Source organism: Pinus tabuliformis, chromosome 1_2 (assembly GCF_031772625.1).
Source record: "Pinus tabuliformis cultivar Carrire ecotype Pingquan chromosome 1_2, CPIR1, whole genome shotgun sequence".
Taxonomy (NCBI): Eukaryota; Viridiplantae; Streptophyta; class Pinopsida; order Pinales; family Pinaceae; genus Pinus; species Pinus tabuliformis.
The window spans coordinates 610,801,938-610,824,195 of record NC_142298.1 but is presented as its reverse complement, the minus strand read 5'-3'; the positions used below and the strand labels follow the sequence as shown (position 1 = coordinate 610,824,195).

At 40.9% G+C, this 22,258-nt stretch overlaps 1 protein-coding gene across 1 annotated transcript; it reads right to left on the bottom strand.

Moving 5' to 3' along the window:
* Positions 1 to 17,326: 17,326 nt before the first annotated feature.
* Positions 17,327 to 21,899, bottom strand: LOC149207115 (ABC transporter B family member 15-like). Its single transcript, XM_089393846.1, has 8 exons — positions 21,550 to 21,899; positions 21,407 to 21,461; positions 21,121 to 21,299; positions 20,585 to 21,042; positions 19,920 to 20,460; positions 18,972 to 19,838; positions 17,880 to 18,877; positions 17,327 to 17,756 (listed from the first exon to the last, which is right to left on the bottom strand). Exons 1-8 carry the CDS (start codon positions 21,880 to 21,882, stop codon positions 17,390 to 17,392), a joined length of 3,798 nt encoding a protein of 1,265 aa, XP_089249972.1. The 5' UTR covers positions 21,883 to 21,899; the 3' UTR covers positions 17,327 to 17,389.
* Positions 21,900 to 22,258: the final 359 nt, after the last annotated feature.

Sequence of the window (22,258 nt, the reverse complement as noted above, 5' to 3'; positions counted from 1 at the left end):
CTAGGCTAAGGTTTCCTGTAGAGCAGCCTCAGCATCCTGTAGCCAGGCTTTTGAAGCCAACTGGTCTAACCTCTCTTTCCAAGTAGTTGTTTTCGGGCTCCCCCTCTCATAGGTGACTGATATCTTTGAGGGGGACCTCTCCCTGGGCGAAGTAGGGGTATCCTCTATAGTAATTGGGCTGCTGGACGGAGGTTGTGGCCTACCTGTTTTTATTCTTACACTTCTCCGGGCTTTAAAATACAGAGGGATCTCCCTCTTTCTCTTTTCCTTCGGCTTAGGAGGTGTACTAAGGGCGGCCAGCACAACTGCTGCCTCCCTTGCAAGAAGATTGGCTTTCTTTTCCTTGGGTTTTCCTTTCTCAGGGCTTCCTGTAGAAGGTTCTTTTTCAGCTGATTTCTGGCTTCCTGTAGAAGCCGGTTTTGGTTTTCCTATAGAAACATGTGGCACCGTTTTAGTTTGTTTTGCTGAGTGTGTTTTGCTTTTTGACTTGGTCGAGGCTGCTGTCGAGGTGCCTTTACTGACGTGGACTAGCTCAGTCCTGTCCACCCTACTTTGTAATCTTTTCTCTCTGGGCGTTAGTATGGGTGTGTCATCCTTCTCTTTGGCAACCTTTTTCTCTTGTTTCTCCTTTTGCTCTTTCTTCAGTACTTTGGCCGTGGGTCTTTGGCCTTTTTCTTTCTTCTCTGTGAGTACTGACTCCTTCTCCTCGCTGCTGGAGGAACCAAGCTCTTCGGTCAACATTTTTATATCGCCATCCTTAGTCAGATTTTGGAAGGCTTCCCACGAGAGAGGGACTTTGTATGTGTGAAGTGCATCCTCCACGAGGAGCTTAATGAGCCCATGGTGGGCTACCTGGTCTGGTGTGCCTTCTCTCAACTTGGTCGCACATTCTGTCATAGACTGCAGTAGGAAGTAGGGAATACTTAGTTTGTTTTCTGCAGGTAGGTCCATCTGATGTCTCAATTCGGTGAGTAGCTAGAAATGGTACCCATACACAATGCTAAACCGACGTGATGTATTTCATAATTTGGAGGCTGATCTCGCTCCAAAGTGGCAGCAAGCTAGTTCTACGAACCCCGTTCTTATCCTCGGAGAATTGCTCCTCTGGAGGAAAGAATTCCTTCTTAGCCTTCTGGCTTAATTTCCTCTCCTCCTTGTCCCATGGTACCCCCATTGGGAGCTCGGTGACTCGGCTGATGAATTGTGGGGTGAGTCTGAGACTCAAACCCCTGAAATTGACAGTGGCCAGTGTTTTGGATTTTGGCTTTAGAGCTCGCAAGAACTCCTCTGCCACCTCATCATCATATCCTTGCAATTTGTCGCAGAACGACATCCATTGAGCACGAGTGAACAGCTCTACCACCTCAGGGTTCTCCCTTAGATTCTTTGAGTCGATTGGTTCATTTCTGATGAATCCACCTGGCATGGTGAAAACCTGCTCTGTTAGCTAGAGGTGGCGGGTGCGTATTCAAAAACTAGCCCTTTTGGGACAGAGCCACGCACACAATTCGCGAAGACTATCTATAGATGAGCCTTAAAAATCACCTCCTGTAGAAAACCTTACAGACACTTCGACGACAATTCATGCAAACGGAAGACAATATTTGCAATTTTTATGATCAGACTGTAGCACGTCGACTCCACCACCCTTGAAACCAATTTCATGGGAGTCACAGGTCAGGCTTACCTTCCAATTCGCCACCTTTGACGTGAAGAGCCCAATTTTCCTCGTGGCAGTGAGCTTCCTGTAGCGTAGCTTTCCTGTAGAAACAGCGCACGGGTTCTGAAGAGCACTGCAGTGGTTCTGCTCCTTCTGTGCCGCTACCAGACGCTCGAACAAGCCGAAGACTTGGAGTGACGAGCTTCAGATAAATTTGGACTCTCACTCGACTTCTAAACGGCTGATGATAAATGCGTGGGGTGGCGATCTAGCCGATAGATTTGAATCCGGCGGAATTCGTGGCGCGGGGGTGAGCTGTCCCTACTGGACTGTTGGACGACGTCACTTAATCATTCTACTGCAAGTTCCCTGACTTCCGCATCATTCCCCATAGATCCGCCATCGTCATTTCTGTTAAAACGCGCTTCTCCCCGACTGGATGGTTCTCACGTGTCCACTACCCATTCCTCTTGCCACGACCACCATTTTACACGTCCGACTGGACCATCTGACTGGTCGACGTGGCCAGTTGAATGGCTATACGACCGCTCAACCCATTCATTTCATACTTGCAAACATTTCAAAGTATTATTCATGTAATTCGACGAAAGAAAGGGCGAGGCACTTACCTGTGCGGCCGCGACATGATTTTCCAGGCTTCAGGACGATGATGATTAGATTTGCTTGTTGATGCTATTTGCACAGGCCCGGAGGTCCTTCCTTTTTGCAGGCTGCTGATGGTCACGATGCTTATTACCTGGATGCGAGTGGTGCATGTGCCCGCTCTATTATTGCATGTTGTAGGCGATTTAATGGTGTACACTTCTAGCTAGATGAACTGCTACGGGATTCCTGTAGGATGTCCTGTAGCAGTTTTTCCTCCTCGGGTGCATGCTGAACGGTGGAGACGGTGGCATCACGATCATGAACGCAGGGCCCTTGGATAGCTGTGATGAGTATTGCATGGTGTCTCTACATATTTTTCATTTATTTGAGAAGCGCTTCCTTTGATAATTCAGTGTTCTGTTTTGATTGTGCAGGTATTTCCATTGCATGGCGACTGGGGTGGTAGAAGGAGGTGACAGCAGTGTGTGATGGAGAAAATAGTAGCTTGCATGCCTCCATGCCGGACCTCGGTCGTTAGATTTCCCCACATAATTAGTTCTGGGCCGTCCAAAACTCCTACAGGAAGTTTCCTGTAGAAATACAGAACTTCCTGTAGAAATTCTGTAGCTTCCTGTAGAAGACTAAACTGTGATCAAATCGTGCCCATACCTTGGAGAAGATGAGTGTTTCCGGAGGGGGTGCTGGTGAGGTCACCTGGTAGCATAATAAGGACCCTTGTCTTTGAGTTGAGGGACCTCTCTTCCTTCATAGAATACCTGCAACCTGCATGCATTGCCACATTGTGAACTTGTTGTCCCTGTTTTTTTGTTTATTGTTTTTTTCTCTCTTTTTTTTTTTTTTTGAAAGACAGCAGGGGCGCCTCGATGAGGTTTTCACCCTTACTATCTGCCTTGAGTGCCTCAGAGAGGTTTTCACTCAAGGGTCTTTTTCAAACCTTCTTTTTTTGAAAGACAGCAGGGGCGCCTCAATGAGGTTTTCACCCCTACCATCTGCCTTGGGCGCCTCAGAAAGGTTTTCACCCAAGGATCTTTATTTTTATTTATTTATTTTTTCTCTTTTTTTTTCTTTTTTCCTTTTTTTTTTTTTTTTAGATCTTTAGGGTGTGCCCAAAACAGAGGCAGAACCCTTCTCTATGACCAGCACTGATTTTTCCACAGTTTTGATGAATTCTTGCCTTGACAGAGGCTTTCTGTAGATCTTCAACCGATGCCCATTGACAAGCATAGGGATGGCCTCCTCATCAATGCTCCGAATAAGTACAGATCCATTGTCATTACATTTTTCCACTGCATATGGTCCTAGCCATCTGGTTCTCAGCTTTCCCTTGAAATCTTTATGCCTAGAAACATACAACAACACCCAATCTCCCGGCTGAAATTGCTTGTCATTGAGGTGTTGGTCATGCCACACCTTCCTCTGAAGTTGAACCACTTCTGAGTGAAGAAGGGCCTGCATTCTGTGCTTGTCCAATCCATTCAGCTGCAATAACCTTTCTTGTTGGGCATGGCTGAGATCTAGGTCCAGCTGAGCTGCCATCCTCAAAGTGTTGTACTCGAATTCGATTGAAAGCAAAGCTCTCTTCCCATAGACCAGCTCATAGGGTGTGAAGACGGTTGTGGTCTTCCAAGTAGTGTTGTAAGCCCATGTGGCCTCAACCAGGCGATCTGCCCAATCTTTTCTACTGCTGCTCACCACCTTAGTCAAGATCCATTCTAGTGCTCTATTGGTGACTTCCACTTGCCCATTTGCTTGAGGATGATAGGGGGTGGAAGTCCTATGCTTGATTTTGTGATGAGCTAGTAGGTCTTCAATTAAGTTGGAGGTGAACTGGCTTCCTTGATCAGTGACTAGCTCTCTTGGGTAGCCGAATTTGTAGAAGATGTTTTCTCTTAAGAACTCAGCCACCTTTTCCTCTGTTGCTGCTTTGATTGCCTTGGTTTCTGCCCACTTTTTCAGGTAGTCTGTGCACACAATTGTGTAAGATCTTTGCCTCGAAGGAGGGTTGATTGGACCCACAAAATCCATACCCCACTTCTCAAATGGCTCAAGAGTCACTTGAGGTTGGAGAGGCATTTCATCCCTTTGAGTCGGTTTCCCCATCCTTTAGCATCGGTCACATTGGTTGATATACCTTCTGACCTCTTGATGGAGCGTGGGCCAATAGTAGCCTGCCTGCAGGATTTTGAAGGCAGTCCTCTTTGCTGCAAAATGTCCTCCACAAGGCCCATCATGACAGGTGAGGAGGATATCAAAGACTTCCTCCTCCCTTACACAATGCCTTAAGATCTGATCAGGGCCAAGCTTGAACATGTTGCCCCAGATCCAAGTGAATGAGGCACTTTTTCTAACGATTCTGCTCTTCTCTCTTGAGGATAGGTGCGGAGGGAACTGTGTTGAAACAAGGTAGTTTGCTATATCAGCAAACCATGGAGAGAGTACTGAAATAGAAAACAGATGTTCATCGGGCATCTGGTCATCCACTGTTCCATCCTCATCTGCAGATAAATCCAATCTAGACAAAAAGTCAGCAACAACATTTTCTTTACCTGGTTTGTCAACGATAGTCAAATCAAACTGCTGCAACAAAAGTAACCATCTAATAATACGAGAATTCACATCTGGTTTATACATTAAATATCTAATTGCAACATGATCAGTATGTACAAATGTTTGATAGTCAGTGATATAATGTCGGAACTTGTTCAGTGCATGGACCACGGCCAAGAATTCTTTCTCAGTTACAGTGTAATTTAGTTCTGCCTTGGATAAGTTTTTGCTAACGAAGTAAATGGCATATGGAAGTTTTTGTTCAACTTGTCCTAAGGCTGCCCCTATGGCTTTGTTCGAGGCATCAGTGTGGATGTGGAAAGGTAGGGCCCAGTTTGGACCTCTCAAGATTGGGGCAGACACCAACTTGTCCTTTAATTCATTCAGAGCCCTCTGACAATCGTCAGTCCATTTAAACTCCACATATTTTTCCAAGAGGCCAAACAATGGCGAGGCTAGCTTGCTGAAGTCTTTAATGAATCTCCGATAATACCCTGCTAATCCTAAGAAACTTCGAACATCTCTTACCTTCTGAGGAGGTGGAACCTTCTTGATAGGAGAAATTTTGTTAGGATCCACTTGTAACCCTTGGCAAGAAATGGTATGGCCTAGCACGGTCCCTTCAGTCATCAAGAATTCACACTTTTCAGGGCTAAAGGATAGGTTCATCTCAATGCATTTGGTTAGGACTTTTCCCAGATTGGACAATGCTTCCTGGAAGTTGGACCCATAAGGAGTGAAGTCATCCATATAGATTTCCACCGCATCATGGACCAGCTCAGAAAAGATGCTCAAGACGGCTCTTTGGAAGGTGGCAGGGGCATTGCATAATCCAAAGGGAAGAACTCGGTAAGCAAAGGTACCCCAAGGACAAGTGAAGGTGGTCTTATCTTGGTCTTGCAGGCTGATCTGGATCTGGTTGTACCCGCTAAACCCATCCAGGAAAGAGAAAAACTTCTTTCCTGCCAGTCCATCCAACACTTGATCTATGAAAGGTAGAGGAAAATGGTCTTTCTTGGTAGCTTTGTTCAGTTCTCGGTAGTCCACACAGATTCTCCACTTCCCATTTTTCTTGGGAACCAACACCAGGGGGGACACCCATTCGCTATCTGAGATGGGGTAAATGAATCCGGCATCCAATAGTTTCTGCAATTCTTCCTTGACGATGTCCTTAAGGGCTGGATTCATTCTCCTCTGGGGTTGCCTAACTGGTTTACAGTCCTCCTTGATGTAGATGTGATGGGTACAGACCGAAGGATGGACTCCTTTCATCTCCTTATAGCTCCAAGCAAAAGCATCTAGATGACTGGCCAACAAACTACACAACTCCTTTTCCTGGGAAGGAGATAGGGAGGAGCTGATCTTTAACGTTTTCTCAGGGCCGAACTCCACATTTTTGACTCTGGGAGTGACAGGGTTGGTCGCACAAAGGTCCACTAAGGTGCTGGCTTGGGCATCCTCCACCAATTCCTCTAAGGACAGTGCACTGGGAGGTGGATTCTGGATCAAGGTCTCAATCAAATCATCCTTGGTTGGGGGATCTCCCCTAGTGGTGTCTAGGGTGCACAAAGGTGCTGAGTACACCTCGTCTTCGTCTCCTTCCTCCAACCAAAGTGGTAAGTCATGCTCTAACGAGGGTTGGGCAGGAGGGTATAGTACTAGCTGCTTGGACATAGGACCATTTTTGATGGTCATGTTTCCTACACGGCAGCTTATGTAAGCATCTACAGTGGCTAACCAAGGCCTTCCCAAAATAAGAGGGTATCCAGTAAGCTTTGCCTTTGGTTGCAGAACCAAGAAATCTGCAGGGTATTCCCAAGAGTCAACAGAGACCAAGACATCCTCTACAATCCCTTCGGGAGTCACGGTGGAGCGATCTGCTAGTTGTAGGACTGTGGAGGTCTTTTTCAAGGAACCTTGAAGATTGAGTTTGAACATGGTATCTCTAGTCATCACATTAATGGCAGCCCCCAGATCAATCAAGGTGTGAGGTATGATGGTGCCATTGATGTGGACATCTACTACAGGACTCCCAGGATCTAGATACTTTGGGCAAATGACTTGTCCCAACATAAGATCAGACAGTTGTCCTATGACATTGATGGTTGAAGCATCTCTCTTTCGCCTGCCTGGGTGTCTAAAACACTTTCCTTAACCAGTTTGTTGTATATCGGTACATCTTCGATGGCTTGGAGAAGTGGTATTTTCACACACAACTGTTTGAGTTCTCCCAGAAGCTCATCCTCCTCTGGGTTGGGTTGTGTGGTGGTTGTTAGTCTCTCAGGAAAGGGTGGAATGGCCTTTGGTTCACTTTCCTATTTATCTTCCTCGTCCTCTGGGGGAGGAGGTTGGCGATCCGGAAGAGTCTTTCCCGATCGCAGATTGACCTCCTGGATCTCCACAGCATAGGTAGGGCATGATGTTTCCCCAGTATATACCTGTTGGGCCTGTCTGTTGTTGGGGTTCGGGTTCGGTTGAGCAGGCATCTGAGGTTGCCTTGGAGGAGCAGGAGGTAATGGTTGTGGTTGAACTGGTGGTGGAGGCAAAATGGCGGGATGAGTATTGTACTGGGGCCTCCACCCCGATTGAGGTGCATTCCACTGAGGCTGTGGCTGGGCATGTGAGTGATATGACTGAGTAGTGGGTTGAGTATGGTACTGAGGTGGGTAAGACCATGGAGGAGGCATAGACCAGGAAGGATGAGCAGGGGGGCCCCAGGAAGGCATAGGAGTAGATTGGTTGGGGCTGTAATAAGCTTGAGGTGTCCCTTGCATCCCCTGCTGGTAGGGTCTAGGTCCTTGTGGCCTCCTTTGGTTGAGGAAATAGAGAGGTTCAGTGGGTGCTTCTGTCCCTTGGTACATGGCTTTAAGCCCAGGTAAGGTTGGACATTGGTTTGTGGGGTGGTCCTCCTCACAAACAAAACATACTTCAACCAAATGTAGTGGGCATTCGTTCTTGGGATGTTTCCTTGTACACCTAGGGCAGAAGATAGCCAAGGCCCTCTCAGCTTCTTCTTTCTTCTGCTGGATTCGGAATGTATCAAGTTGCATGGCAATGGTCTGTCTCACCTCACTCTTGAGATCCTCTAATTGATTTGCAAACTCATGTTTGGCGAAAGGAATACCAACTGAGAGGAGGTTTCCTCTACCTCTTTTCCGGGATGCCCTAGAGTGGTTTCTAAACACAGTCTTTATGTCCTCATAAGGTAGTTGGTAAATATCTCCTCCAGCTAGCATGTGAAGGGTATCTAAGATGTCTTCCGGGACTCCTCGGAGCAGAACCAACTTGAGGGATTCGGGGTCAAGTGTGCACCTGGCCCGTTTATAGCTAAGTTGGAACCTTTCCTCGTAATCCTCTAAGGACTCATCATTTCCCATGGTCATCCGAAAGATTTCTCCCTTGGTTTTCTTGGACCTACAGTAGTCCCGGTATTTGGTATTGAAAGCTTGCTGCATCTGAGCCCAAGTGGTGATGTTGTTCCCAGGTAAGCCCATGAACCAACGTAATGCTGCATCCTTATGGGTTGAGGGGAAGAGTTTCAGCTTCTGCTCATCTTCAGTATAGTCATAGGTTGACAAAGGATAGCAAACTCAAACAGGAAGGTATCAGGATCTTCAGTAGTCAGCCCATGGAAGTGAGGTAAAGCGGAGGGGCTAATGTTCTTCATTTTCATGTCTCCATTGGTCTCTCGGATGGGGAAGGCACCTTCTATTCTCTCATCTTCTCCCCTATGGTCAGCCATAGCTTCAGATGGAGTGGTCTCTAACTCTTCTTCTGCTATAGGATCTTCGTATATCTCAGGAGGTTCGCCTATAGGTTCTTCTGGATCACTGTCGCCACAGAAGAGAGAAGGGTGACTCAGTGAAGTGGTGGGGGTGTTGGGTAAGAATTTGCCTGTTTTATCTCGATTCCTACGAGGCATGAAATGGAAAGACTTTTGATTGCTTTTGTTTTTTTCTCTGGTACCTGCAAAAACTGAAACAGATTGATCTACAACTAACTATCTTGCTGAAATGAAAATGCAGAATTGAAATAAAAGCAGGAAAGAACTAATCTACTTTGCTCAAATGAAATTGCAGGAATTGAAATGCTAGTCTACGCTTGCAGAATTGAAATGCTAATCTACGCTTGCAAAAATGAAATTGCGGAATTGAAATGTTAATCTATGAAAGCAGGAAATGTATATGCTACTTTTGCAGAATGGAAATGAAATAAACTACTTAGCAGAGGGTGAGAGTAGGAAAAGTAGAAGAAAAGCAACAATTACTAATACTCTGACGCTTCCCCGGCAACGACGCTAAAAAGATGGTGGGCTCCAGTATTGTAGCAATAATGCTACAACTCCTGGAGCTTCCTTCTCTAATTTTATCAACTCGGTAGTTCGTAACAAACTTGGAAGCGACGGTGCTGTATGCACAAGTACTAGCTCTTGTCGCAGCTGTCACTTGGTCAGCTGGCACAAGTCCGCTAGGGCTCAAGCCAACTTCTATGAGCTCTCAGAAGAATCTTTTTAACCGATGAATGAAAGCTAACTCAAAGGAAATTAACTTACTTTGCAAAAATGAACTGAAAGCCAACAAGAAATGAAAACCCTAGCAAACCCTAATTCTACCAGCTAGTCCTACTGATGCAACGGTGAGAATGCAAACTACTGAAAGTGATGCCATTACTTATATTAAGGTGAGATGCATGTGTCTAGACTACTTTCATGTGAAGAGAACATATTTTTGTATTTTTGCTCAAGTTGTTGAAATTATTATGCATATGCTTCTAACTGGGTCTTTACTGTGCAGGGGTAGGTCAAGGGGAGAAATGTTTGGAAGAGGTCAGGAAGGCTCAGAGAGGGCCTAAGGAGTCCCTAACATCCTTTCAGAGAGTTTCACAAAGTCTGGATGCCAAGCAACCGTGTTTGTGAGCTTCTATAGGAAGTCTGGAGGGGTTCTACAGGATGTTCAGAATTTCTACAAGAAGTTCAGTAATTCCTACAGGATGTCCTATAATCGGATTTTTGGGTGATGGATGAGTGGAAGAGGCTGCATGGATGGATAGGGAGGTAGGGAAGGAGTTTGTAGGGACTCAGTGACAGAGAGATGAGATGAAGAGGGGGTGTGCTAAACTAGGTTGTCTTAAAGAGGGTAGTAGGAATGGAAGGTCGAAAAAAAGGTGAAATAACGAAGGTGATAGAATGGTTGGGAGATAGGGGTCTAATTGGGAGATGAGTAGTTGGTCTGGGCACGGCTTAGAAGGACAAGAGAGTGAGGGAGTAGTACTGCACAGTGTAAATGAAACAAATCATCCACATCCTGCACATAACCGAAATATCATGATCCTATTCTAACTGTTTCACAAAACCAAAGAACAGCAACGTTATTGCTAAGGAAAATCATGCATGGTACTGAAGCAAAGAATCATTCCACAAGATCTGAACGCATGGACAACTATTACAGTGAAAACATTGTATCAAAGATTGCATGAACATGTAAAACACTGTTTTTGGTGGGTGGCACTATCTGCAATTCCAGCCCCTAAACAGAGGTGAAAAGGAGTGTGCAGTCAACCCTTTTTGGAACTCTTATTAACTCCAATCTCCTTACTCTATTCTAAACTACTGAAGCAACTCTGTTCATAAAACTAACCTACTTAACCACACCAAGAAATTCAACTCAGCTAACTGCGTTTCCAAATGCATGTAAAGGAAAAGAAATACAATGTTGAAAGAAAGGTAACGATACAAAGGAAGGAGACCTTAGGCTGTCAGGTTGGGCCCAACCCCGAGAGCTATGGCTCCTTTAAGAACTCAGAACTGAACTCAAATCTGCCTGCTTTCCATTAAAAGATAATAATCATAAGTCCAATAACATGCCAAAAATGGCTTACAAAAGAGCAAAACAGAGCTAACAGCTCATAATCTAGAATATGCAACAAGGTTTCAAAAGTCCTTTTCGAAGGCTACAACCTCATCATTTATACATTACGAGGGCCAAGCTGGCCTCCTAAATTAGTGGGATTTGGCTGACCAAACTAAGAGTGATCTGCTGCTTCCTCAAAATCCGTTTGGCTGCCTTCTGACTCGGTGGTGGTGGCTGTTGGAGCTCGGAGTTGGGGGTGAAGATCACGAGGAAGGCCATTCAATGCTGTGGACAACCTTCCTACAAAATCTCAATCCCATCTCGGCTGTCTCCTAGCCTTCATCTTCGTGGTTTTGCTCCATTAAATGTCAAAGATAAGCACGTGTTAGCCACCTAGGAATGGTGATTGCCCTCATTCGTACAAATAACACAAATATACTAAAAAATGATGCATAAGTTATGAAAGATGAAGGGTTGAGCAAGGGTAGTTAGGCCAAATGAGCCCAAAATGTTACCAAATTTGGGGCTCATCAACAGGGCACGCCGATACACAGGAAAAGAACTCCAATAGACTTTAATCAAAGTATTAGTTGGAAAAAAAGGTTGTGCCACTATTATAAAGACTTGAAAGAAAAACGTTGTGCAAAGCCAAATATACGCATAAATACTAAATTTAAACAGGAAAACATGCGTTCAGATGCATAAGAAGGGGTTCGGAGGTCATAATGTCTCCGAGATCGACCAATACACAGAGATGTCTGCTCCTTTCTTCAGCAATATGACATAAACACATTCATTCAAAATCCATTTACAATAGCCTCAAAATTACATATATACTGGTTCATGTTAACAGCTAGTTCCTCAAACAAAGGCTTAAATTTATTATAATTATCAGTTCTGCGAGAAATCCCCCTCGAGAACCTCCACTATGATAACTAATCCTATTTTTTCAACGAGGTATTCTCCTCGAGAACCTCCACTATGGTTTAACTGATCAACAATTATTACATCATGATTTATTCCTAGATTCTATCTCTATGCTAAACTAGAAAAACATGGAAATTGATGGCTAAAGGATCCCACTCCTTTGCTTGTAGATTGTTTTTGTATTTTTGGAATAAGTTTGAAGTCTTTTCCCTCGAAGTCTCATGCTACTACATCAATTGGGTACAATGAACAATGTAGATAAATGTAAACTACACATTCGAATCAATATGAAATTTGTGGTGAGAAAAGATGTAAAATTCATAAGAAAAATCTAGGAGATAAAGAGAATGAAGTAATAAATAGTAATATTCCATCTCTCCCAGTAAATGAACAAGTGGAAAATTTGAGATAGCAAGTCCCTCCGTTAAGACTTCCAAGGTTACAAGAGCAAAGATAAGAAGTTAGTTCTTCCTCTAGTAAATCTCAACAAACTATGACAGAAATAAGAGAAACAGTATATTGTAAATTATATTTAATAGTGAGAAGGTATAGCAATGTCCCATGAGTTCCCAATTTGTTTTCATTCAATATCTACTCAAAAGTTTAACACCCTTGAGTTTAGAAAGGTCTATCACTACCTCAATGAGGTATTCTCCAACTCGTATGAAACTTATGAAGAAATTTTATATGTGAAGAAAATGCCATAACCATTTACATCCTTAACAACATTCTCCAACAACCAATCAAAAATAATTGCTTCACACCCTCAATGTACATGACACACTAATTATAGTTTTTGATGTATTTGTATGTCAAACAAACTTTCACACTGAAATACCCAACATCATAGCTAAAACCTATCATTAGGAATTCTAACTGAAGTAAATGATATTTCTCCTTTGAATATTGAAAACCCTTTGAACATATGACCCCTCACAATATTTTGTACCAAAATATTGAGAGCTATGGCTTTCAAATCAGTAGTGCAGTAACTCTCAATAAGGAACAATGGAGGAACTATACTTATAGAAATGCATTTGTATAATATTGACTCAGAAAGTAACCTTGATGGAAGAAAATAATTTATATTTGTTGCAATGAGAAACTTCCCATTTGATGTCTCATTAATTTTTTGCAGCTAGTGATGAGGATGATTTTTTTAGGAAGGATATCTCTATAAATGTAATGCATCATACTCTCAAACTTTATTGGCTTTATCCCCTAATCACTTAAAATTTATACTTTCACGATAATTCATTAATAAAACCCTGTGGTCCATTGCATTTGTGAAACATCAGTTGTAATGATACACATGATGAGAACAATACTCCACATCATTTCCATACCAAATGAGACAATGTTTGTTGAGGATAATCACTAACATAAGAGCCAAAAAAGCCAAATGCAACATTGATGGGGATGATCTAAGAGATTAATAATACTATTGATCAAATAAAATCACAACAATACATTTTGAGACATTTTAATACCCATCTAGATATTATTTGCAATTGAATATGAACCATATATAAAAGCTATTAATTTTAACTACAATTTGTGCAACTTTTAGATGAATAAAACATGCATTTATGAGAATTATTTGACTATAAATAATGGAACGTATATACACTTGTCCAAAAATTTATCACTGAATACTCATGGGGAGGAGACCTCGACCTGGAACTCAATCATTGACCCCAACAAGCTATTCTAATAGTGAAATCTCACATGTACAACACTTTTACATGATCTTGACCCCAACAAGCTATTCTAATAGTGAAAGCTCACATGTACAACACTTTTACATGATCTTGTATAGCACCGGACTCGATGTAAATTATAATACCTACGTGCAGGAAAACAAGGTTTTGATGAAAAAAACAAATCATATTATAATACATCCCATATTCATACCTACAAGAATTTAATATAATCCATTCACATTCATAACCCTAGAATTTAATAATCTCATATGTGCACATAAGAACGGAATTGAAGACTCATGACTTTTCTCGATCACTAGTTTGTATAGGCATATGCAATTGCATGGATCACAACGATTAGTTTTAGAATTTTATATTTGATATAGATCTTGATTAAGAGTGTTTTTTTTGGGTTTATTAGTTTTTCGAATCAATGTAGGAAAATTATATATATATATATATATGGTTTAGTTTTTCTAATCAATGCATGAAAAATGCATGAAAATTATATATTTTGAGTGTAATAAAAAAATTATTATAATATTTATTTTTTTTAATATTTTATTATAATTTATAAAAAATAATGTTTTAAATTATTTCTTATTTTATGTTTTTAATAAAATTTTAATTTGGAAAATATAATTTTTATTTTTCTTGGTTTTTAAATAAAGGATCTTGTTCTTGTTTTTGAAGAGTTGTTTAGATGATTCTTAATTTAGTGTTTGGTTGAGAGATTTACTCAACTAAGTGATTATATGGTTAAGATAAAATTTCTATCTTTAACTGATGTATTTATATGTGTTTAATCTAATGTAAGTGATAAATTTTAATGTGCAATTAAATTTTCAAATTAGTATAAAAGTTAGTAACTCTATGGATAACTCCATTAAAGAAAATCCCAGCATAATGAGAGAGTTATTTGCTATCTGATTAAAAAAGGGGTGTGTTAAAATAAATTATTTTGTATGTAATTTCTGTTGTGAAGTTTTTTATCTTTTTGGTGTGTAAGTGTGCTGAGTATTGAAAACAACAGTTGCACTCTCTTAAGAGATGCATCTAGCATTTGAATGCACTAGTGAGTACCGAAGCCTTGCGATAAAGTAAGCCCGATCACTGCACTATCGATACAAAGATTGCAGTCGTCACAATTTAAATCCTGCTCCACTAATACACATGCTATAGCGTTGCACGGTTTCCCCTCCATGGTATGTCGGGAGGGATCCTTCGACTCAGAGTGGGATTATGGATCTAGTAATATGATTGGTGGTAGGGGATCATATGTTGAAGTTGATGCCCAATTGTTCCGACAGTTAGATCGGCGGACGAGTAACCAACAATAGAGAATTTTTATCAAATTCTAGTAATTGGCCCAGGAAGTCATCGCCTACAGCTGCAATAATTCATTGACACAGCTGACAATATGATCAATGCAATTGAAGACGGGGTCCTGTTCTGAATTGATATTGCTACCAATGACGGTTTTTGTTTCCTCTGTTGCAAGAGTGAGTCATGCATGAGAGCTACATGAGTGTTTGCGAGTTATGTGTACGCCTGTGGCATAAGTTGGACATCATACATTTGAAAATTCGTGAACTCGTATGAATGAGTCCCTTTTGTCTTAGCGCAATAGAAGCATGGTAGAAATGAAGTTGTTGTGGAGCGTTGTTTATCACTGATAAAGGAGAACACAAACCTAGAGGAAGAGACTGCTGATGAGGACCTCATTCTTAGAACGGAATTGGACCTGGCAAGGAGATTGTTAAATCTATTAAACTTGGAGGAAAGCAAAATGGAGCTAGTGTATACGTTAAGATGGTGTTCCATTGTTTTAATTGTTTGCAGAGTTGGCATAATGACTAAGACCATACCAATCATGTTGTCAGCAAAGCAGTAATTCCTATTATTACCGAGTAAGCAAATTAGTTTAATGGTCTGGAGGGATTTATAGAAAGAATCAAGTGTAGGTAAAAGTTTAATATGGATGGTTATCGAGTTAGTTTGGCAAATGTGGATCTAGGGAAGGATCCCTCATTTGTTGAAGATGTGAGAGTGGTGTTCTGGTGAGATTATACGACAATTTGGGATGTTGTTTAGTAATTGACTGTGGAATATCCATCATTTGGGAGTTCAAGGGTGGAACTCGGGAATCCAATTTGCCTACTACATTTTTTCAAGGGTTAAGAGACAACTTCATGGAGTTAGTAGCATAGAATATTTCGAATTGATAATGATGGACAATTATAATGGTTGACAGAATCATGTATGCGCATGACATCCTAGTATACTAGTGGTTGTGACTGTTTGCAGCGGTTGGGCACTCATGCATTCTGGTGGATGGTTGTTCCTTTATATGGACGCAAACATATTCTTTTGTCATGTTTGACAACACCTAGAATTCGCTAATTGAGGTTGTGACAAGTAGTCATTAAGAGGGGGACTTGGAAAATATAATTCCTACTTGTCTTGGTTTCTAAGTAAAGGATTTTGTTCATGTTATTTAGGAGTTGTTTAGATGATTCCTAGTTTAGTGTTTGGTTGAGATATTTACTCAACTAACTAAGTGATTGTGTGGTTAAGATAGAATTTCTATCTTTAACCAATGATTGATGTATTTATATGTGTGTTTAATATAATGTAAGTGGTAAATTTTGGTGTGCAATTAGATTTTCAAATCTTTATAATTTTTAAGAGAAAATAATTATCATTTTTCATATTAAATTTTAAATCATCTAAATTAATCCAATTCAAAAAACATTAATTTAAATATTACATTTATGTAAAAATATTTCTTATATTCAACTCTACATATTTACAATTCGATATAAAATTTAAAAATATAAAACCTCTTATTTAAACTTCCATATAAACTTTTATGTAAAAAAACCTAAAGTCCTTGATATATTGGTTTACTCATTTGAAATTGCTCATTATATTTTGTAATGTCTTGTCTTGTCCTATCTTATCCCATAAACATTTTGACTTGGTCAAATTACACAAATAAAAATAAGATAAAATAAACTTAATAATGTGAAAACATTTTACTCGGTCATAATAAAATAAAAATAATGTTAAAAAAAATTCATGATATTCGCCTTGGATATTGGGGCATGGTATGAGAACCTATGGTAATAACCCATAATATTCATACATAATATAGCCTATTTAATGGGGGAAATTAAACCAACTCAGATCTACCCACATAAAATAACATATTATGAAGTGTAAATATTAATTGCGTACTAAGGGATAAGGACTTGCATAAATTTTGGTGGGTAGTATCAAGTTGTAAGTTTGCACATTTAATGGTAGTTAAGTATATTTGTTTACATCTTATTCCTATCCATTTTTTATGCAAATGCTTCCTTACTATGGATGGTAAGTATGTTATTTATGTGAGTACCACTATTTTCAACAATTTTAATTTTAAAATGTTTTACAATTAATCATGAAAAGTCATGGCATAAATATCTAAGAATCATGACATAAATATAGCAATTACATCCATAATGTGAGGGCTCACATTTTTGGCATAAATATAGCAATTGCATCTATAATTTGAGGAATAACATTTTATTATACAATTATTCATCTTATTTTTTCAAATATAAAATTTCTTTAGACCAAATAACATTTTTCATGACATTTTTCCTAATTAATTTTAACTAAAATCTAACTTAAATTTAACCTTTTTTTTCTAATTAATTTTAACTAAAATCTAAATTGAATTTAACCCAAAAAGTTTTTTAAAACATTGAATCATTTATATTTTTATAAATACATTTTAAAAAACAAAAAATCATTACCCTAAAAAAAATTCTATTTCATCTCAAACTTCTATATTTCATATATATATAATATATTATAATACAGAAAGAAAAATACGCTCACAATATTTTACAGGCTCTTTAAGAAAAAAAAGTCCTCGTCAAATTTTCATTCGATAAACAGAGTTACATTAAAATTCCAACCCTACTTTTACATTTGACAATCCATATTCGATATTTAGTGGAAGGAGCAAAGAAAGATTTACGACGTGGATCACGGAGGATACTTCTGTGTATGAGGCAGATGAGAATCTAGTGATGGCGTCGCTGCATGTTGACGAGAGAGTAATATGGATTGCCTTCTCCTTTGCCCAACAGATATGAATGACTCCCCTGTTCAATCACTTTCCCGTCTTGAATCACAGCAATCGAATCTGCATTCTGAATGGTTGTCAGTCGATGAGCTATCACAATGCTCGTTCTCCCCACCATTATTCTGTCCAGCGCCTCTTGAACGATCTTCTCCGACTGGCTGTCCAATGCGCTTGTTGCCTCGTCCAGCAGTAATATGCTCGGATTCTTTATTATCGCCCTCGCTATCGCAATCCGCTGCTTCTGTCCTCCCGATAATTGAACTCCTCTGTTTCCGCAGTTTGTTTCGTATCCCTCATCCAAAGAGCTGCAAAAATCCAAGTTAATTTCACTGATCTGGTTCAATAAATCATATTCTATTCCACAAATAATTATTTCAATTGCAGTTGATTATAAACATTCTGTTTCAATTGAACGATTGCAGTATTACCTGATGAAGTCATGAGCATTTGCAGCCTTTGCAGCTTCGATCATCTCCGCCTCGCTTGCTTTCTCTTTTCCGTAGAGAATGTTGTCTCGAATGCTTCCTCCGAACAGCGTGGGCTCTTGACCTACCAGAGCTATGTGATTCCTCAAACTCTTCAAATTGAAGCTCCTGATGTCACTTCCATCTATTTTCACCGATCCTTTTAGGGGATCGTAAAACCTTTCAATTAATCCAATGATGGTCGATTTACCGGATCCGCTTTGTCCTACAAGTGCCATGCTTTTGGCAGCTTTTATCCTTAAGCAGAAGTTCTTGAAGATCATAACATCTGGACGAGCTGGGTAAGCAAAGTCCACGTTTCTCAGGTCCACGCTTCCTTCTATCTTATCCGTTTTCTCACCCTTCTCATCGTCCGGGTTTATCTGGCTCTCTCTGTCCAGGATGCCAAAGACAGATTCGACTGCATCAGAGCCTTTCGCGATGTCGGTGCTCATACTTCCTGCTTCTCCTATCACTCTTCCAGTGCTCAGCAGAATGAGTAAAACTTGGAAAAGAACTTTGGAGCTGACTTCTTGTTTCGCTACAAGGTGTCCCCCATACCAGAAGTCCAGAGCGAAATTAGCTACAGTGATGAATTGTGATGCTCCGAGGACACACCCTGCAAACAAAGATTGTTTGATACTGTCTCTGCGAGGTCCTTCTTGAGTCTTTTCGAAGAGACGGAGAATCTTGTCCTGTGAAGAGAATGCACTAATAGTACGATGGTTAGCAACAGCTTCTGCTGCTAGTTGACTGCCTTTATCTTGAGCTTTGAGAGACTTTTGAGACATGGCCTTAAGCAGAACCTTTTTGGTGTAGAAACATAATACTATGACGGGTTGCACTGCAATTATTACAACTGCAAGGCGCCATGATAAAATCAAAGCCATCGTGAAGGCTACTATCACGGCGGAAGAAGTTTGTACAAGTAACGATATACGATCTCCAACCAGGGACCTCACCTATAATACAAATAGAACATTCTAATCATCAGAAAACTGTGACACAAATCCCAACATTATTAGAAATATTAAAGCATTTAGGTCAGGTACTTGCCACATTAGCCTCCGTTGCGAGTCTGGAGCAAAGAGCTCCGCTAGAATTATCGTCCTTGTCGAACCACCCAACCTCGAATGTAAAGATCTTGGATAGCATCCGCTCTCGAATTCTTTTTGTAAGATATTCCCCCATAGCTGCAAAATTGTAATGCTGCAGCACGTTCACTAAGAACGCTATTACTCCCAAGGCCGCAAAAATAGAGGAGTATACTTTGATTTTGGATTTGATTTGGTGATGGTCTTCAAGAAAAAATACAGATATAAATTCCCCAAGGAAAAAGGAATAGACAGGTTGAACTGCTCCAAAAGCTAACGCTCCTGCACAGCCTAATAGAGCATGCTTCCATTCCGGAGTATTTAGAAGAAGCAGTCGACGGAATGAAGGGACCGACGGAGGCTTCTGTTCAACTATCAGTTCTCGCTGGACTGATGCAGACATGTTCGAACTCGATCTGCTATAGATGCTAGAGCTCCTTGCTCTCAAAGACTGGTCTAGCACACTGGAGCCTTCGAATCGCTCATCTGGCTTTCCTGCCGCGGCCTGTTGCAGCTGAACCAAAGCAGCATATGCTCCGTGGGGTTTATAGATCAGATCTTCATGCGTACCTGTCTCGATCACATGACCATTTTGAACTACCGCAATCATGTCCGCGTTGCGGATTGTAGAGAGGCGATGAGCGACTATAATTGTTGTGCGTCCGACTGAAGCTTGCTCTAGAGCATCCTGAACAATCTTCTCCGACTCTGCATCTAGAGCACTCGTGGCCTCGTCTAGAAGAAGTAGACGAGGATCCTTGAGCATAACTCTTGCAATAGCTATACGTTGCTTTTGCCCTCCGGACATCTGGACTCCGCGCTCACCCACCTGTATTACCCAAATGAAAGGAAATTCAAATCGACTGCACTTGCCAGAAATGGAAGATGAGAAAGAAAAGATAAAGTTTACCTGTGTGTCATAACCATCTGGTAGTTGACTGATGAAATTGTGAGCATTGGAAGCTTTGGCAGCAGCAATAACGTGATCCGTGCTGGCTCCATCCTTCCCGAATAGAATGTTCTCCTTGATTGATGTAGCAAAGAGTGCAGGTTCTTGACTTACTAGTCCAATCTGGGAACGGAACCATTTCAATTGTAGCGTTTTAGTGTTCACTCCATCCAACAAAATCTCTCCAGTTAGCGGATCATAGAACCTCTCTATCAACGCCACAACCGTAGACTTGCCTGACCCGCTTCGTCCCACCAACGCAACGGTCTTGCTTGATGGAATAGTGACACAGAAATTGTGAAATATCTTGGACTCTGGTCGAGATGGATATGCAAACTCAACGTTTCTAAATTCAATTTCGCCGCTGACCTCCTGCAATATTTCTCCTTTTCGATTTTCCCAATCAATGATCGGTTCTCTGTCGATCATCTCAAAGATGCGTTTACCAGCAGCACGTGCCTCTGAGAAGTATCTTATATTAGGAAGCGCAGTCCCGAGAGCTCTGCAAAGACATCAGTGATTCCAGAAATTGTGATTGAACTTAACAAAATGGATTAAATTTTTCGTTCTTGTATCAATTATAGAAATAACTGACGACGAGAGAAATGGATAGGGAGAAAACTTACAAGCCACCCGTAAGTATGAGAAGTGAAGTGACGTAAATCCTTCCTCCGCTAGCCCCATGATACATAACCAATGTGCTGCCATACCAAGCGTTGAAGGCCCAGATACCGAAGGTCACTGCTGTGCTACCTATTGCCAACCCTTTGACCAGTCCTTGTTTAAGGCCAAGCTTTACAGTTAAGTTAAGCGCATCGGAGAACTTGGTCATTGTCCTGTCCTCTCCAACGAAAGCAAAGACTGTCCTAATGGATGAAAGAGCTTGCTCTGCAATATTGCCGGCTATATTATAGGCTTCATTCAACTTGCGAGAAGTCTCCACCAGAATCCGTCCATACATTACCCCGGGAATTATCAAAAAGATTACGAATGGAAATGACACGATTGCGAGTCTCCATGTCAAGTAGAACGCCACAAAATAAGCGCCGACGAACAAAGACATATTCATGACGAAGTTAGGTATCTGAGAATGGACAATATTAGCATCAGAATTAGAAAACTCAACAAATTAGATGAGAGGATAAAGTAATTAAGATCATACCTTTTCAGCGAAAACATCCTGTATAACGAGAGTATCATTAATAACGCTCGTAACCACTTCCGATGTGGTGGTGCCTTGGATGTCGAAGAATCCCTCGTCCTGCCTCAGTACGGCTTTCAAATATTTCAAGCGCATCCGAGACGCCTGCCTTTCGCCTGTCCTCGCCCAACAGAACGCCTCTGATGAGACAAAGGGAAGCAAAGCATCAGTCATAGGTACGATCATAAAAAAACGGTTCTCATAAACATTGCAAAGTGGGAAAGGAGGAGGAAGATATGATACCAACCTAAAAACGCAGCCAAAAACACACCGATCGAAAAATACATCAGACGTAAAGCATACTGCACAATTAACCAACACCGAGACATTACTCAATATGCGGGATGGGAATTGCGCCAAGTTTTGCTCTGTAAAGGAAATGATTATTACCGTGTTGACAGTGTGACCGAAATCTCCGGTGAATGCGGAACTAAATTTTCCTATTTTGTCTATCAAACTGCTTAATATAAACATCGTGATAGGCATGGTCAGTCCATCTGCAATAGTTCCAACAGTGCCCAATGCCACAAGGCAGAGATCAAATAAATCAGCATATTTAAAGAGTTTCAATATTGAGATATTTGTATCATTTGCACGAACAGACGTGCTGTCAGTGTTGCTTTCCTCGACAGCATGCTGTTTAGGCAAATCTGCCTTTAATTTCTGCCTCTTTTCTTCTTCTCGTTCTTCGAGACCTGACATCTCTATTACTTCCGTCGCCATATTCTTCAAGAGCAGGAAGAACACAGGACTTCACGCTTCAATATCTTCTGGCAAAACCATATATTTATATATAATTATTACAGCCTGCAAACAGAAGCCTCTCACTATCCGGGTAAATGGTCACCGCTTTCATATTCACGTCATATATTAATAATAAGAACAGGTGTCATAAGGAAATTGTGAACATATTGAACATCACGATCAGATTGTATAAAAGAATATATTCCTTGTAATATTAGAATACTAGGTTGCACTGGCCATACATAGGCTCTTCTAGAACCTTTAAATAGTGAAACGGAAAGTCTTCGGACAGTAACCTAGAAGCGCAGCACTGGGTGAAACATACATTCTAGATTGGCGTTTTAAAATACAATCG

Coding starts and splice junctions, on each gene's coding strand:
- LOC149207115 (XM_089393846.1), bottom strand. CDS start 21,882: ATGGCGACGGAAGTAATAGAGATGTCAGGTCTCGAAGAACGAGAAGAA. Junction 21,300..21,406: donor GTTTTTGGCTGCGTTTTTAG/GTTGGTATCATA, acceptor TTGTCTCATCAG/AGGCGTTCTGTTGGGCGAGG. Junction 20,461..20,584: donor CTCATACTTACGGGTGGCTT/GTAAGTTTTCTC, acceptor ATGTCTTTGCAG/AGCTCTCGGGACTGCGCTTC.